The sequence below is a fragment of the Acipenser ruthenus genome, chromosome 6, assembly GCF_902713425.1.
Source record: "Acipenser ruthenus chromosome 6, fAciRut3.2 maternal haplotype, whole genome shotgun sequence".
NCBI classification, from domain to species: Eukaryota; Metazoa; Chordata; class Actinopteri; order Acipenseriformes; family Acipenseridae; genus Acipenser; species Acipenser ruthenus.
The window spans coordinates 45,741,965-45,760,973 of record NC_081194.1 but is presented as its reverse complement, the minus strand read 5'-3'; the positions used below and the strand labels follow the sequence as shown (position 1 = coordinate 45,760,973).

Sequence of the window (19,009 nt, the reverse complement as noted above, 5' to 3'; positions counted from 1 at the left end):
GCCAAAATTCATTTCCCCTTATCTGCTAATGTCCACTGTTGCCTCGCTTATGCAGTGCTTCTTGTTAGTAAAATATAGCAGCCATAAATAGCCAAGGGTCTTGAATGGGAGACGCACCTGACCAGCAAGCCAGCTTTGAATGTTCCACTGCTGCTTTTAGGCAGGCAGACAGTGCTGAGGGGTACCCTGCAATAAATTTACTGACAAAAGGCTTGTAACTTTATGCATGTGCCCACGTTAGTAAACAAGGTTACAGCTTTGTATTAAATTGTTTCACTTTTAAACTTAAGAGTTCTGTTTTCTATTACAGTAAAAGTTAAATAAGTGTAACACTTCTTTTTTAGTTTCAAATGTAATTCTGTCTAAAGGTTGCTTTTTATCTGCAATGTGTTTTTGACTTACAAACTTTTTTCCAATTAAAGTTACTACTTTTCTGATAGGAACTTTCATTGTGAACACTTTTCTAATTTAATTAAATGAAATTCTCGCTTTCCTCTCAAGGTTAACACAGGCTTCCATGCCAGCAGCTCTCAGATAAGGGAAAACTGAGTTCATTTCACAGGTGTTGCTGGTCAGTTTCCAAGAAACAATAAGCACTGGCACACAGGCATGATTTTTTTCTAACATTAGGTAAATGCCTGCTCTCCCTTTTCTGCAATCATTTTTCTGTTGGCTTTATGTTCTTTAAAACACAGTACAGTTATTACAATATATTAACATTGTTGCAGTTTCACAAATGTTCAGTTTGTATCCCAAAGATCATCCTGCTTCTGCTCTCAGTGAGTGTCAAAACCACTACAGGATCCGTTATCCATTTCTGCACATCCCAGGTGTGGGTGACAGTCTTTAAAAGTCTGATAGCGGCAAAAAACTTAAACCCTGTTAGCTGGGCTCCTATCTTTACATTCTCATTCCCATCATCAGTGAGAAAACCTCAAAGACACTAAGCTGGTTCTATCAAAGAGCCATGCATCTCTGCCGTATATACCCCTCACTCAAAAAAGGTGCTCGTACCTTGTACAAGGGAAGAAGGGTTTTTAGGGTTACACATGACAAGGTACCTAAAACTGATACCATCTATTGTATTTTACATATTTTTAAGATTTTGGTCATATTAACAATAATTAAATATTATTTAATTAGCATATATGGCCATATATTTTAAATATATGTTTCATATAGCAAAAAAACTGCCAGTTTTGTTGTATTTAAAATATATTTACATATTTTACCATATATTTAAAATACAAACAGGCCATTTGAAATAGCTTAAAAATACTTTAAAATCTATTTAATCAATTGATCCTCTCTGCCCTTCTATAAGTATTACTAGTTAGTTCAATGTCCGTGTGACAGAAATACAATGCGTTTTGGTTGTAAGTCTCCCTCCTGACCTGTGAGGGCACTAAGCAGCGAAAGTGGAGTTCTTTGGACGGGCTGGCCTGACAGTTCTTTCCCTGGGCCGAGAAGTCGGTCAGTCTGGAAGGCGAGACTCTGTTGCAGGAGCGTATTGACCTGGAAGGGAAACGACGTAGCAGCTGCAGATAGTAAAGACAGCTGCACTCATTTACCAAGGGGCCATGCGTGATATTATTATTATTATTATTATTATTATTATTATTATTATTATTATTATTATTATTATTATTATTATTATTTATTTCTTAGCAGATGCCCTTATCCAGGGCGACTTACAGTTGTAAACAAAAATACATTTCAAGAATCACAGTACAAGTATTAATACAATTAAGAGCAAGATAAAATACAATCACTTCAGTTCTAGCAAGTACAACTATATGACAAAATACGATTCAATAACGGTGCAGATAACAGTGTCAGTGATAGTTACATCAGGATATAATTAAATACAAAATACTACAGATTAAATTACACTTGACAGATTACAGTACTCTAAAGTACAGGGTGCTCTAAAGTACAGGGTGATAGCATAAAAGGGGACAGAGAATCGCAATCTACTCCTTCGCTTGGTTCAAGAGACAAGGAACTGGAAGGACCGGGAGAAACCCCTAAAAAACTAAAAGAAAGAAGTTGTGAGTGTTTTGTTTGTTTTGTCGCTGTTAGTAATTGTCTTTTGTTTTGTAAATTCACTAGACGGCTAACACGTCTCCGGAACTGACGCCTTGGGCCAGCATTACCCAGAACAACACTACACCACAGTCACTGTTTAATTGTTATCACCCACCACGAGCACTACTGCACGCACCTGGACCGGTGACCGAGTTTTGTATTATTGTGCAGCGGGTAAGGTGTCTTTATTATTTGGACTGCAATCCATTTATTTTTGTTTCTTCCATGGTATTGCCGGAGGTTTATTGTTTGGTCGCCAGACCGGGAGTATAAATAAAATACCTATTTTCCAAATGGATTACAGTTTTCTGGTGTGTGTTTATTTCTGTACTGCATCACCTCTGCACCTGTTTCCAATCAGCAGCCACTTTGCCACAGTCTGCCATGAGGGAATCTTGCAAGAATGCCATTTATTTCCCTTCTGATAATGATTCTATATAATTTTATTTAAATTAATAGTTTAGTGTATAGTTTATTATATGTTACTATAAACATTTATAGATTTCTAAATGATTGCTTTTGAAGGAAAACAGGTATATTGTTTGGCTAAAGACTGCTATAGATTTATATCTATTTAATTTTCTGTATGAAGAGATTCCTGTAAATCTTCTATAGGATTTTTTTAGAAGGCTTGTACATGTTCTGGCAACAACAGAGTTGAAGCTTGCTCTTAAAGGTTTACTGTCTTTACAACATTTGTGTAATCTACTGTCATGGGAGGAGACAGGAACCAACATAACACAGCAATTGCTTTTTGCTGGCAAATCTGTTGGGAGATTGAGGCATTTGAAACTCTCTAATAAGATTAATGTGATAACTGTGTAACTATCACCTGATTCCATCGACAAATAAATTACAGGCAAAGACCCAGGATACAATCTGAAAAATGTTCCTCATTGGAAACTGTTGTTTTTATTAAATAATTTCCTGAACAATATGAATAGTACCAAATTCTTTAAGTCATATTGTTTGTGAGGTAAAATTGTGAGCTTTCAGTTGTACTGTATTAATTCATGTTTTTCAGCCTGTAACTGTCAGCCACTTAAAGAGTAGGTAGTGGGGCATTACACATCCCCACGTGTTGCTACAACTGTTTAAATAACATACCTGTAATTTTTCTTTTCGTTGTTAATATCCTGTGACAGAAATATTATGAATCTTAGTTGTAAATCTCCCTCCCGGCCTGTGAGGGCGCTAAGCAGCAAAAGTAGAGTTCTTTGGACGGGGTGGCCTGACAGTTCTTTCCCTGGGTCGCAAAGTCGGTCAGTCTGGAAGAAGGCGAGACTCCGTTGCAGGAAAGTATTGACACGGAAGGGAAACGACGTAGCAACAGCTGCACTCATTTACCAAGGGGTCATGCGTGATAGCATAAAAGGGGACGGAGAATCGCAATCTACTCCTTCGCTTGGTTTTTGGAGACAGAGAACTGGAAGGACTGGGAGAGACACAGAGAAAACTAAAAATAAGTATTCGTGAGTGTTTTTGTTTGTTTGTCATTGTTAGTAATTGTCTTTGTTTGTGAATCACCAGACGGCTAACATGTACTGTACCTGGATCTGTCGCCTTGGGCCAGCACTAACCTGGAACAACACTACACCACTGTCACTTAATAAATTGTTATCACCCACCAAGAGCACTACTGCACGCACCCGGACTGGTGACCGTGTCCATTATTATTGTGGGGCAGATAACGTGTATTTATTGTTTGGTCTGCAACCCATTATTATTGTTACCTCCGTGCATTACACATTGGTGTGTATTGCCAGAGGTTATTGTTTGGTCGCCAGACCGGGATTAAAAAATAAAAGACCACTTTTCCAAACGGATTACAGTTTCTGCCTGCACCTGTTCTTACTCAGCAGCCACTTTGCCACATATCCTGACAACTTTTTACACTTATAACTTTAAAGTCTGTTTCAAAGCTCTTTTCAAAATGTCCGCTCTAGTGCACTGATCATGTAAGGATTATTGCCCACATTATCAAGCTGGTAACACAGCAATAACGATCCATTGTGGTATGGAACAGAAAAGCCAAAGAACTTGTTAGGTTTTTTTTGTTTTAATCACTTCCTGCTGTTAACATAACATTATTCAGCAAGTCTCATTCGACTTTATGAAGCAAAATTAGCCTATCGAAATTCCACCTTTAGTAAGCAGGGTCAGCTGCTGCAGCTGTTGTGCCAAATAAAGTTGCAGAATTGTAATAATAAAGTAAAAATGTGCAAGATATTGTATAACTGTATTGATTTGATATTTTAAGTGTTTTACATTCTTTGTTTATGAAGCTCTGAGAACACTGCACTGCTAATTAGTGCATTTACTACTGTAGCAGAGCGCAATACTGTCTCCATTTACCTTTTAATATGTGTAATCATGTACTGGGGATGCAAAAATAGTTCTCACTGACACTTTTTTAGAAATATATTTATTTCTAAAAAACTCCTAGGTCTTTTTCATAGATTCCTTCTTCAATTTCAGTATCTCCCATATGATATTTGTAATGTAATTTGCCATGTGTCTGCCCAGTTCTGAATGCTGTCTAGATCATTTTGAATGACCTTTGCTGCTGCAACAGTGTTTGCCACTCCTCCTATTTTTGTGTCATCTGCAAATTTATGCACGGTATCCCATTTAAGCATCTAAATAAATGTACCAGTAACTAGTAAATAACACCACAGTTAAGATTTCAGTGCAACATCTGGTGCATGGGAACACTTTGGTGAAGAACTGTGAATGCATTGAGTGATATAAAGGAACTAAGCTCTTCCGGCATAGGTTTAGTCAGTCACTGCCATCTGTATCATGTACTGACGTTCCTTTCCGGTGGTAGTGTAAAGGAACCTAGAGCAAATATCCAGTTCATAAATCACCTAGGATTGTGGACAAAAATATAAAAGCAAAATACAGCACACAGCAGCAGTAAGAGGGTGTCGGCGACCTCGTTAATCCTCCACCTCATCGTCCGTCATCTGTAGATAAATTCTAGTTTTATAAAAAAAAATTAAAAAAAACACACAGAGACTGAATGATTTGGAAGCCTTTATTATGTTCCTTTTCATTTTAGTATTCAACAAAACAGTAACAAAGACCAATATTTTAGTCAAAAAGGAAACCATTTTAAATGTATGCCTCCACATATCTAAACAACTAGGCTTCTATAAGAATATAGTGCAAAACCTAAGAAATTAGGCACAACAATACTTACAGTATATAATAAGGGTGTTATGCATTATTTACATGGAATTGAAATAACACAGTGAATGCTTACTTTTTGCTAAATTAAAAACATGCAAACAAATATATATATATATATATATATATCTATATCAAAAATTCAATACTGGTCCAAAGACATTTTTTGTTTGTTTATGTAATAGGGTTACCAACAATACCCAATGACCTATACATGCTGACTCAGAACAGGGCCCCATGCCCCCTGTATCTTTCAAATTAGGTTCACTGGTATCATTTTTTAGCTTTTGCAGCAACAGTGATTACCAGTGCTCGCTCCTAAAAATCCTTTAAAAATTAGAATAAGTATTTAAATTATTATCATTATTGATATGCAATATGGAACATGTTCCATTTGCTATGCAGAGAACAGGAGCTAATATATATACAGCTCTGGAAAAAATTAAGAGACCACTGCAAAATTATTAGTTTCTCTGGTTTTACTATTTATAGGTATGTGTTTGGGTAAAATGAACATTTTTGTTTTATTCTATAAACTACTGACAACATTTCTCCCAAATTCCAAATAAAAATATTGTCATTTAGAGCATTTATTTGCAGAAAATGACAACTGGTCAAAATAACAAAAAAGATGCAGTGTTGTCAGACCTCGAATAATGCAAAGAAAATAAGTTCATATTCATTTTTAAACAACACAATACTAATGTTTTAACTTAGGAAGAGTTCAGAAATGAATATTTGGTGGAATAACCCTGATTTTCAAGCACAGCTTTCATGCGTCTTAGCATGCTCTCCACCAGTCTTTCACATTGATGTTGGGTGACTTTATGCCACTCCTGGCGCAAAAATTCAAGCAGCTCGGCTTTGTTTGATGGCTTGTGACCATCCATCTTCCTCTTGATCACATTCCAGAGGTTTTCAATGGGGTTCAGGTCTGGAGATTGGGCTGGCCATGACAGGGTCTTGATCTGGTGGTCCTCCATCCACACCTTGATTGACCTGGCTGTGTGGCATGGAGCATTGTCCTGCTGGAAAAATCAATCCTCAGAGTTGGGGAACATTGTCAGAGCAGAAGGAAGCAAGTTTTCTTCCAGGACAACCTTGTACTTGGCTTGATTCATGCCAAAGCTGCCCGATTCCAGCCTTGCTGAAGCACCCCCAGATCATCACCGATCCTTCACCACATTTCACAGTGGGTGCGAGACACTGTGGCTTGTAGGCCTCTCCAGGTCTCCGTCTAACCATTAGACGACCAGGTGTTGGGCAAAGCTGAAAATTGGACTCATCTGGGGGTGCTTTAGCAAGGCTGGAATCGGGCAAATTTGTCTTTGTGAAGGACGCATGAATCAAGCCAAGTACAAGGTTGTCCTGGAAGAAAACTTGCTTCCTTCTGCTCTGACAATGTTCCCCAACTCTGAGGATTGGTTTTTCCAGCAGGACAATGCTCCATGCCACACAGCCAGGTCAATCAAGGTGTGGATGGAGGACCACCAGATCAAGACCCTGTCATGGCCAGCCCAATCTCCAGACCTGAACCCCATTGAAAACCTCTGGAATGTGATCAAGAGGAAGATGGGTGGTCACAAGCCATCAAACAAAGCCGAGCTGCTTGAATTTTTGCGCCAGGAGTGGCATAAAGTCACCCAACATCAATGTGAAAGACTGGTGGAGAGCATGCCAAGACGCATGAAAGCTGTGCTTGAAAATCAGGGTTATTCCACCAAATATTCATTTCTGAACTCTTCCTAAGTTAAAACATTAGTATTGTGTTGTTTAAAAATGAATATGAACTTATTTTCTTTGCATTATTCGAGGTCTGACAACACTGCATCTTTTTTGTTATTTTGACCAGTTGTTATTTTCTGCAAATAAATGCTCTAAATGACAATATTTTTATTTGGAATTTGGGAGAAATGTTGTCAGTAGTTTATAGAATAAAACAAAAATGTTCATTTTACCCAAACATATACCTATAAATAGTAAAACCAGAGAAACTGATAATTTTGCAGTGGTCTCTTAATTTTTTCCAGAGCTGTATATATAGAATCCTGCAAAATAGCCACAATGGCATTATGACAGAATTATGTAATTTAAAGGACATAAAGTTAATACATAGGTCTAGTAAATCTTACCTAAATTTCCAGTTATGAAAGAACTACATATAACTTCTTGGTTTTTAGCAAGAAGTTCAATGAGAAAGTGTTGTTTTTTAGTGTGCCATACTGTGGTTGAAGAACTCATGGGAGTTACATGATCACGTGACTCACAGGAGACATAGGGCCTTATTCACACAAGGAATGTGCAGCAGTGGTGGAGGTGATGTCATTTTATTATTAAAAAAAGATTTGATGATGACAGCCTTTTTGAAGCTTTGAGTTCGCTCATGAGCAAGCACTATCATTGGTTAATTTTGTGACTGTCCTTTTTCTGTATCCCGAGTCATGTGATTACAGCATGTGACTATCATGATTCCTACAACCAGAAATCAAACATAAGACATGGTCCAAGCTGAGAACAACAACAAAAAAGTCAAACAAACCTTTTACATGAAAAGGTCTTTCAATACCAGGAACTTGAGAAAGGTTTGGAAAAAAGCACTGCAATCAAGGTAAGATTTGATATCTATTCATTTTCTTAAGATGTTTCACTGTTTAGCAGAAATCTTGGGCTACTTTAACTAAAAATAAGGTAGTTTAGTTCCAATCAGGGTTTGTGAAACCAGTCATAAGCTAACTGCAAAAGCCCTTCTTGGCAACCCTATTATGTAATCGTTTTCAAAACGTATTATGTTATCCTATTCCCAATCTCGTATAATTAATCTTTTTTCATCATACCTTTTCAAATGTAATAACAACAAATATTATTTATTTATAATTGTTTTCTTTTTTGTTTTATTTTAGTGCATTTAGTGCTCATGACCGATGAGGGACAATAGAGATTCAAGTCCTTCCTTTGACCACCAGAACAGGTAGAAAGCAGACCACCACAATGCAAGCTACTCCACATGGCTCCAAAATGCCTTAACTGCTCTGGAAGGCCCACCCTTTTAATGAGCGATACCTCTTTGTCTTTAAAAGACTACCAGCAAATGTGTTTTATTACATCCCTTAAAGAGTAAACAGTGGGGTTCCAAAATATATAGCGTTATACATCTCCATGTCCTGGCAACGTTTTACACTTATAACTTTAAAGTATGTTTGAAAGCTGTCCAAAATGTCCTAAATCACAGCAGGAAGTGATTAAAAAAACATTTCAACAAGTTCTCTGGCTTTTCTGTTCTGTACCACATCATGGATGGTTATTGTTGTGTTACCTGTTTCACAATGTTGGCAATAATCCTTACACTATCAATGCACTAAAGCAGACATTTTGAAAAAAGCTTTGAAACAGACTTTAAAGTTATAAGTGTAAAAAGTTGTCAGGAGGTTAACAATGAAAACTAAAATTACAGGTACATTATTTAAACAGCTGTAGCAACATGTGGGGACGTGTAACGCTATATTTTTCGGAACCATGCTTTATCGATCAATTAGAAAAAAAAACACTTGAACTCTACAAGACTGGAACTGAATTCTAGTGAGGTTGCCCTTTAAACATGGTCGTTTGACATTTCTATAACTCATGGTGTCAGCACTGCGGAAGAAATGCAGTTACTTCATAACATTTTCCAGTTTAAACACGACCGCAATCGATTTACATAACAGTATATTGTAATATTAGTTTAGTGGAATAATCAATCATCTGATTTAGAGGGAGGGCATTTGTAGATAAATTGTGGTCTTAGAAACCATTACCCATTGACAAGGATTTAGCCATTCACATTATTTGAACATTGCTCAGGGGTTAGTTGAAAACTTTAGAGCTGTTTGCTCATTTTTGTCCTGTATCATTTTTGTCCTGTATCATTTTTGTATTCATTGTTCTTGCTCTTTGTGCTAATACTGAAGCTATTGCTCATGTAGATGTCTGGGCATTTTCAGAAATACATACTATTGGTAGTTTAATAACAATGTGAAGCCCTACCAGTAAGAAGTAGTTCAGGTGTCTATATACTGTATATTTTAAAAATATACATCATGTAAACAAAATTAACAGTAGTTGTCCTTTAAACACTGACAAGAAAAGTGTCTATCCATTTTCCTGATAATTAATACTAAAAGTCTGTGCCTCCCCCTCAGAATATGCCATCTGTAGTGACATCAGTTCATGCTCAAAATAACTATGAATGCTAAGTTTGTGAACTTAGTTACTTTGGGTATATTTGGGTCTCAAATGTGCAGTTCTGAAAGAAACAAATAATACAGAAAACATTTTAAAAAAGGATATCTAATACTGTACTATAGGAATTTTATTTTCAGATTGCTTTACACTTCCTATGCCATTTCACTAGGAGACTGAACATGTCCCCACTCCTTCAGTGTCTTATTCCTGTCATTAACCAATCAACTGCATTACTGACACACTTTGCCCCCCGAGACACTGATGAGGGGCAATGAGCTACAGAAGGAATTGAAACCGACTTCCTAAAACTTAGAAATGTTTCACCTAGTAGCCTGTAGTACCTGATTATTCTGTTTTTTATAAATAAAAATACATGTTTGCTATAACATTTTTTTTTCTTACTTTCATAATCACACACGTCAGAGATATATAGCTAATGTAAGTACATGGCGAGTAAGATTTATTCAATTAGTTCATTAGCTATAATAACCACTTTAGTGGTCCATGATTAGTGTTAAACAGGGTCTGTGAAATTAGCTGTTTAAGCATGATTAAAATAGAAACAGTAGCAAAGATATGTTTGTCTACAAATGCTGAAAGGCATTTTAGGATATAAAATAAACACATAGTCACAGTGCAGTGGCACAACATCAATCAGTCTGGTCTACAGACAGACAAGCAGGATGGAAATTAAATTCAGCGTATGAAAATTCTTATAATTCCATTTTTTTTTTTGCTTTAGATCTCTAATGAGCAAAAGATAGAACAGATAGCGGAGGTTCCTGGCTGCATTAACGTATTTTGTTCTTGAGGAAAATGTTGCTTTTATTAAACTTTAAATAAGTAAGCTATTTTATTGCTTAATATAATTATATCCTGCTTGTTTCTGAACAGTATGCAATAGACAGTTAAATATGTAGAATCCCCTGTATCATAGGCTAAAAACTTAGTGTCTATAATATACTATAGTCTTCCATATTTTAGCACTTGAGTTTTTTAAGACACAGACCTTGTTTACCAGCTTGTTTGTTTACATTCCATTTACAGTATATATGTAAGAAATGTATGTAATGTAATGTAAGAAAAACATCAGAAAGAAATACCACATAGAACAAATGTGGTATTCCTTATACCCAATCGTGTTGCAGGGGGACAGGTTAATGGTTACACACTTTTCTGTCATACTTGTCTGTCATAGATGTACTTGGAGGCATGACATGATTCTAAGAGCTTTATTAGGGGTCAATTAAAGTTCTGAGTTCTGAAAAGGCACCAGGATGTGATGCCTGGTCTATTTCATACCCATACCAAGTTGCTGTTTTGACTCCCTAATTAATTAGCCTATCATCCTAGACTACCAGTAAACATCTTTTGAGAGGAGGTGTAATAATGTCTCCTAGCAAATGTTACCGATAAACAAGAGGTCAAGGATAGACATTTGAACAGAACTGGCTAAAAACAGTACATATAAAAATGTACTGGGAACAAATGGGTATATTGGGATAATGGATATTGTTGACTTTGTTGTAGAACTGCTTTTCAAGGCATTCAGACTAGAGTCTATTTTAATCATCTAATCTGTGGCAGATCATGATATTGCTGCCCTAAAATGTATAAACCTGATTTTTTGAGAACCTGATTGTACTGTTAAGACCATTAAAAAAGACCCCACTATCGCTTTAAAAATGGTGTAGTTGTTTATTAACTTACTGGGGGTTTTAACACGTGGCACAATAGAACTACATGCTGAATTATATTATTTTTGCGCAACACACATTTCTGTGCAGTACACTTTACAAAACAAGATACAACTTTTAATTTGTTGTCAAAGCTGGAGCACCACACGTCGTTCCTCCTCTGTCTAAAAATAGCTCTGCAACATACTGTAAACATATATTTCACTTCTACTTTGTAAAAATGTGTCATTTAAAAAAACTAAAAACAAAACAATACAATTTAAAATTGTGCTTTTTTTTCAAGGAGTCAAGGCTGTGATCTAATATACAAGATACATCTGTCTCACAGCACTTGACAAAACTAACATCATGCATTTTATAAGATCTACTGTCTCTTCTTAAATGAACAGAAGCTGAGCAAAAGGGCATGCATGCGTGTGCCTAGCATGTGAGGAAGGAGTTACACACTGGGGTTTACAGGGAAGTCATAGGGAAATGACATGGACTTATAGCAGCTAGAGTGTTTCTGTACAGAGGGGACAATATATCAAGAGTAACGCTGGGATCGAATAAACCTGCCAAACCAATCCGTTAAACAGTATAGCCGCAATCTTATTTTATGATAAACTTGTGTATTTCACTCCTGTGTGTTTCATTTTAGCTTTTTAGAACCTGACTCCTCCCATAAGCATGAGTGTGCTTGGCTAGCCTGGCTATAACATTGCCTTTAGCATTGTAGGGGAAAGTAAAATTTCTGTCTGCAACAGTGTGCTGCTGCACCATTTCAAGTTAAATGAGTTCTACCCACGCAGTCTACTGCATTCCAATAGTCAATGAGAGGCGTACACATGACAGGTTGCGACTGTAGCCAGACAAATGGGACACTAATACCCTGAGTGATGGCGTTGCTGCTAACAGGGGTGTTCGACCCGCTGCCTGCACTGCCGATTCTGTTATGCAGAGTGTTGGCAGGGATATTAGTCTTGACTCAATTGATTCAGCGTAGGAGGCTAACCATAGGGCAGAGATGGGCGAGGTGGTAGCTGGTAACTGGGAGAGTGGATCTGTGCTTGTTAATTGGGTGTATGGCTATTGGATGAGGCAATTGAGACCCAACCATTTTATTCTAGGCATAAGTTATACTGTACGGGTAGTGATGTAATGGTGTTAGGTTGCGAAAACTAGAACACAAAGGTAGACAGATATATTTATTGTGGCTTCATTAAATGGTACAGCAATACAATGTTGAGGACAAACATTATGGATTGACAGCTACCACAGGGTTCCATGAATGACCCCAAAGCCACTGCAAGTATAGTCTAATTGGAAATTAGAATAGAAATGGCATGAAAAAAGGAAAGTGAAAGTGTGTGTTCTGTAAAGAGCAAGTGATCAGGGTCAAGCACCACGTCGAACTCCAGTTTGATTTAATCAGTTTACATTTCATATATTCTTTTTTAGATCCCTAGGTTGAGTACAAATTGACCATCAAGTCTGAAGGTAAATGTTGGACTGATTCAACTCTGAAAACAGCAACTCTTCCTCCAGAACACAGCAGAGGGAGCAGCACACTGTAACTGCAAACCTCCTTGGCACCATGGCTCTACTAAAATAGAGCAAAATAAAACATGTTAAGGCCTAGCAACTAGCAAACTGAATATGGGCCAAGGGTATACGATTAAGAACTATTAAGATAAAAAGTATATAACTAGTAAACAAACAATAGTGAAAGTGGCAGTCAGTATTACAGTGCAACGTCAAGTAACCAGACAAAATGGGATGGGGGGGGGGGGGGGGGGGTAAGCAGTTTGGTTAGTTGATCTGGATAATGGCCCCACACCCTTAAAGTAACTGGGGGAAAAAACTGTAAGACTGAACACATTGCAAGAGTGCCAAGCTTTGCTTGCTTTAGAAGCACAACATTGCCAGTTACAAACCATTTTAGCCTGAAAACCCACATTATTATATTCATAAATAAATTAACGCGTGTTTCAATGGGACCAGGTAGCAGTTAAATTACTCTGTACTGTAACTTCAGAGATTTCAACTGTATTGTGATAACTGTTGAAAATATATTGTTTTATTTTATGGCATCTTGTTACCAGAATGATTATGCCAACTATCTAATGGTTATGAACACTGTTAGATTTCTATTGATATGATTCAGGGTCATGGAGTGTAGAAGTGCTAATACCTTGTTTCTATCTGAAACTCGTATTGCGTTTAAAGTGAGCTGAAATCCAGTTCTATTCAATCAGCAGCAGACCAAGACAAAACCAATCTGAACTGGGACCTTTCAGCCTCAGACAGAATTGCAGCTGGTCCGTCTAAATCGATTTGATAGAGGAAGTGGCCTATTAAAGTTTCAGTGAAAAGAATGTGGGTATAAACAATAAAACAAGGAAATCTTGGAGGTAGGTGAAATATTTTTAAACTCTAAAGGGAATTACTGTATACAAAAAAAGATACAGTTGCAGATTGGACTGTACACTGTAGATGGTACCAGTAGAACTCCCTGTTTGATACTGGAATGAGACGAGATTTCTACAAGTGGAAACGTGGCATTAGTACTTCTGTCCTAACTGTATGTTCTTCAGAATAGCCCACTTAGGGTTACACTCAATTTTGCAAAGATCATATCCTATGTTGGCGAATTAAGCAAAATAAATACATTTTAGAAATCTATTGTTTGCAGTCAGGTTTCTTATGCAGTTGGTTTTAATCTTAAAATGTTTGACAAATTATACTGTGTAACAAATTATTATTATTTTTTTGTTCCTGGGTAGTAAGTGTTATTTCCTAATTGCTTATGCCTCAAAAGTATAGAAAATGGCTATTATTCCCCACAAACTTTGCTTTTGTAACAAGGACAGTGATATTTTGAAATTTACCTATTTTCCAGAACATTCCAGATAGATTCAGTGCTGAGTAAACTTGGAGTAACTTCTAGAACTTTCTAGAACTTTCCAGTAATATAAATAGTAGTATAAATACAGGGGCCTTAAGCCCACCAGTTCAGTTTATTTCCAGCTGCCTAAGTGGATAGATATCTGCATTTTTCTGAGATGGCATCAAGGTCATAGGAGACTTCAAAATGGTGGCATTCCTGATGGGTCTCCAAGGCGGTTTTACCAAGTTTCCCTGCTATCTTTGCCTTTGGGACAGCATGGACACCAAGGCGCACTACCACAGGCGGGGCTGGCCACAGCGGACCGAGTTCTCTGTGGGGAGGAACAACGTCAAATGGGAGCCACTGGTGGACCCCCGGAAGGTGCTGATGCCACCACTGCACATCAAATTGGGCCTTATGAAACAATTTGTCAGAGCTCTAGCTAAGGAGTCGGCAGCCTTCAAGTACCTTCAAGACTTCTTCCCTAAGCTGTCTGAGGCAAAGGTCAAAGCCGGTGTCTTCGTCGGACCACAGATAAAGAAGATCCTGGAGTGCAATGAATTCCCCAAGAAGCTAACTAGTAAGGAGAAAGCGGCTTGGAACAGCTTTGTCGCAGTGGTTCGGGGCTTCCTGGGCAATCACAAGGCCGAAAACTATGTGGAGCTGGTTGAGACTCTGGTGAAGAACTACGGCACAATGGGCTGTAGGACGTCCCTCAAAGTCCATATCCTTGATGCTCATCTTGATAAATTCAAGGAGAACATGGGAGCGTACTCGGAGGAGCAAGGCGAGCGCTTCCACCAGGATATACTGGACTTTGAACGTCGCTACCAAGGACAGTATAACGAGAACATGATGGGAGACTACATTTGGGGGCTGATTCGTGAAAGTGATTTACAGTATAATCGTAAATCTCGAAAAACTACTCACTTCTAAATCTTTTGTAGTCATTTTTGTATTACTTTAGTATAAATACATGTTAATTTGGATTCATATGTTGTTTTTTCTGACTTTATGTGAACGAAAAGACACAAATTCGCCCGTTTTCTCATTGGAAATAGGTAAATTTCAAAATATCACTGTCCTGGTCACAAAAGCAAAGTTTGTGGGGAATAAGAGCCATTTTCTATACTTTTGAGGCATAAGCAATTAGGAAATAACACTTACTACCCAGGAACAAAAATTGTGTCACATAGTGTTATTTATGTAGCAACATAAATAAATAAAATAAAAAGAATACTGACAACTGTACCATGGCAACGTTTTTCTTCTTCTTCCTGAGGCCCTAAAAGCTAATCACTTAAAAAGAGTTTTTCAGTTTTTTTTGTTTTTTTTAGGCAATGAGCAATACTGTTCTCTAATAATAAGCATAACAAACCTAAACGAAACACAGACAATCAAATGACACCAGTTATTGGACTTCAGCGCCCCCTGCAGCTACCAAACTGCAACTGCTTTTATAAGGAAGCAGAATTTGAAGCTTTTTGCTCATCATCAACTTCATCATCATTGTTGTAATCAGGACTGATCCCACTGTGCAGTGGTCGTACCGACACGGGTCTCACAGGATGGTGCAGAAGAATTTCTTCTCCCGGAAGGGGTTTTCAGAGGCTGGCACTGGGCAGATGAGCGGGTCCTCCCTTATATGAGCATCACAGTATGCCATCAAATCAGCAGCAGCCTTGGACACCTAAAGTGACAAAAACAACAAGAATTCTTTAAAAACGAGATATACTTACGTAAAAAGGTAAGTGTAACTGGATAGACAGACTCCTGAACGTGTAAATGGCTCTGTATATCTCCACACTCAGATATTCTCAATAACCTGCATTTCTCAATAAGCGGTTCTCTAGATTTAAGTGTGACTTGATACATTACATATGGTTTTACAATGAAACTCCATAAAGAATGGCAAACCTCTGCTGGCAGAACAGCAGTACTATCTGTATTGGAAAAGGAAAGCTAATGACTGTAGTAAACCCGCTTACAACGAGGTACTGACTTGGGCACAATTGTTAACATGGACTCACCTCCTCCAGCAGGCTTTTACATATTCACATGAATGAGAAACTGACAGATATTCAGGCCTATTGGTGCTTTTGTACACATGACACTGATTGGGTAAGCCAATCTCACCCCGAGGCGAGAAAGTTGAAAAGCAGTCAAAGTTAATACCTTTTGTAACTGATTCATTTACATGCAAATCTGCTTGAGATAATAATAAAATAATGACTAATGTATATGATGAGATACAGTATGGTGTTTCACAATTCCAAACTAACATCACAAAACTACCACACAACATAGAGGCCCAGAACAGAATGCTAGACATTTTATGGTCAGGATTAAAGTGATCTCACAGAAACGAACATTTAAAATTAAACTAAACGAGAAACAACTTGAGGGGTAAATTTCAGAGCTCCTACATTAACACTAGTTGTTTGTAGTTCTTTGTAGTTCTGTTACATAACTGTTTTTGCAACAAAAAATTGTGCAAACTTAACACAGTGGTATTTAAATGCTTTGTAAATATGGCCCTAAAAAAGCTCTGATTTGTTGACGACACACCCAATGTCACCCAAACATATTTCAATGGAATCTAATTCCCTCAACAGAACTTCCTTGTATTTGTTATCATAGTTTTTTTTAATTGGGTTTGAAATGCATTGTAATCAAAATCTTCAGAATCCACTCTGACAGTCTGCTGTGCACAACATATTTGCCATTTAGACAAACAGATGGTGCACTTAGGGATTCCCTCATGAAGCCCTGAAGAGGTAACGGAAGGGTTAAAGTTATACTCCAGTAGATAAGTGTGCTGGTTCACATTGTTGGACAGTATGAATGTACATGGATAAACAAATGTATTATAAAAGACATATTCAGTGTTAAATGATCCAAACAATCACGTCCAAGGTTTTGTTAGCCCAAAGATAACAACCTGTTTTCAAAATGCAACACATTACAGCCGCAGAGGAACTCAATGATAGGCTGCTTTTGCCTGGCACTCTTTCCTGAGATGAAGAAAGCCTGCCTGCTGGGTAACCAAATTAGTGCAATTAAGCAGACAGCCATCCCAGCTGCCAGACAGAGCTGTAACCTTTGAAAATATTACCGGGTCGGTGTTTTCTTGGATAACAAACAGTGCATAGAACATTAGAGGGCCTGTATAAATCGATAAGCCAACAATAAGCCAACTATGAAAATATATTTACTTAACCAAAATACAAATACTTGTTAGTGTTTGTTTCAAAGCTGTATATTTGAGACCTATATAAGAAATGAAAGAGCACAGCAGCTATGGTTTATGTTATTTTGTTAGCTACAGTCAATTTAATTGATGCCTGAATTACACTAAAGCCACTTTATCAGTTATTATGTGCGTCAAGAGGCTGCTGTGTTTGAAGAATCTGGTACAACATTTCACTTATTTTGTTTAACTTTTTTTAATTCATTAAGTCAGGTTTGAATTTCAGTATCACTTTATTTTCAAAAGGTCCTTCAGGGTTGAAAAATCCTTCTGTTTAAAGACCTGTTGTTTTAAAGGGACACTTTAATAAGACTAGTAGATCCCAATATGTCTGAAATGGTTTGTCACTGTGGTGAGAATCAAGCTGCAGTGAATGCAGTAACTGCACACAGAATTTTATATGGAATTCCCATATAAAAAAGATTCCTAGAGTAAAAGAATAGCAAAGTGCAATAAAGCATAGGTAAGAAGTTTAAGCACAGAACAAATGAAAACAAAAATGATAGCAAAACATGGTAAACTATGGTAAATGCATAGTATAACCATAGGCAAAGCATGGGAAAACTGCAAAATGAATGTGCAAATTTACCATGGTAAAGTTTTATATGTAGGGTAGCTGAGGACTAGAGAAACAGAAGAACGGTCCTCCCGGGTCTCTAAAAGAAACACATCTTAGTAAACATGTACAATATTTTCATTCAGGCTAATAAAGCTCTGTTGGCACGACTTATTTTCAGGTGGTCTTGCGCTTCCTAACCCTTTTTACCTGGACAGTGAAACTGCCCAGGACATTAATACATTGTTACCTGTCTGTGACAGAGAGCAAATGAATCCTAGTCAACAATCTCCCTCCTGACCTGTGAGGGCACCGTATAACAGGAACAGTGTGCCCCAGACTGGATGGTTTGGCAGTTCATTCCAGGGTCAGTCGGAAGTCTACCATCCAGAAAGGGGGTGGAGTCACAATACCAGAAGTCATCGCCTTAATGTGGTAGGCGATATGTCAGTCATGGATTGGAGGACACGTGATTGCACTCGCTACCGAAGGGAGCGTGACTGAGGGTATATCAGGGGATGTGGCGAAGTAATCTGTTCCTTTGTTATGGTTACGAAAGGACCAGTAAAGGATTACTGTGTAATGAAAAGAAACCGTGAGTTTTTGTGTGTTGCTTTGCCTGTCTATTTAACTGTTATATTTGACATTATAGAAGGCTAACCTCCGGGAGCTGTAGCTAAACAGCCAGCAATTAAACCCGGACTACACTTCACCATTGTGCACGTATAAACCTGTAAATCACCACTTTCACTAAGAGCACTCACTCTGGACTTGTTTGTGTGTGTCTTGTTTAGTGTCTTATTATTTCGTGACTAAACCCCGTGGTTTAACTGAGCCATACACATTGCTATGTAGGGCCTGTTATTATTATTTAAGAGTTGCGAGCACGGAACCCAGCCAAATAAAAAGCTGTTTTCACCGTGAACTGTCTCGTGTCTGTTATTCCTGAGCACTACATCACCTCTACACCTGCGCACTGCAAACCACTTTGCCACACTGTCATTAACCAACCAGTTCTTCGCCTAATGACTGACGTATTTTTCGGCCAGTAACATTCTTTGTCACAAAGGCACTGCTAAGGTTAAATGGCTTAGAAAATGAAAAGTAAGGCATGTAAGGTACCACTTACAATTTTG

At 37.7% G+C, this 19,009-nt stretch overlaps 1 protein-coding gene across 2 annotated transcripts in view; it reads right to left on the bottom strand.

Moving 5' to 3' along the window:
* Positions 1–7,228: 7,228 nt before the first annotated feature.
* Positions 7,229–19,009, bottom strand: part of LOC117410369 (guanine nucleotide-binding protein G(I)/G(S)/G(O) subunit gamma-4) — a 60,472-nt gene continuing 48,691 nt past the window's right edge. Inside the window, exons 3-4 of one of the 2 annotated variants that reach the window (XM_059025435.1) lie at positions 15,618–15,757; positions 7,229–12,783 (exon numbers count right to left, since the gene is read on the bottom strand). In XM_059025435.1, coding sequence (XP_058881418.1) covers positions 15,629–15,757 — 129 coding nt within the window. In that variant the 3' untranslated portion in view covers positions 7,229–12,783; positions 15,618–15,628. Of the gene's footprint in view, positions 12,784–15,130; positions 15,758–19,009 lie in introns of those variants that run through there. The other variant, XM_034921547.2, reaches the window with a different exon arrangement.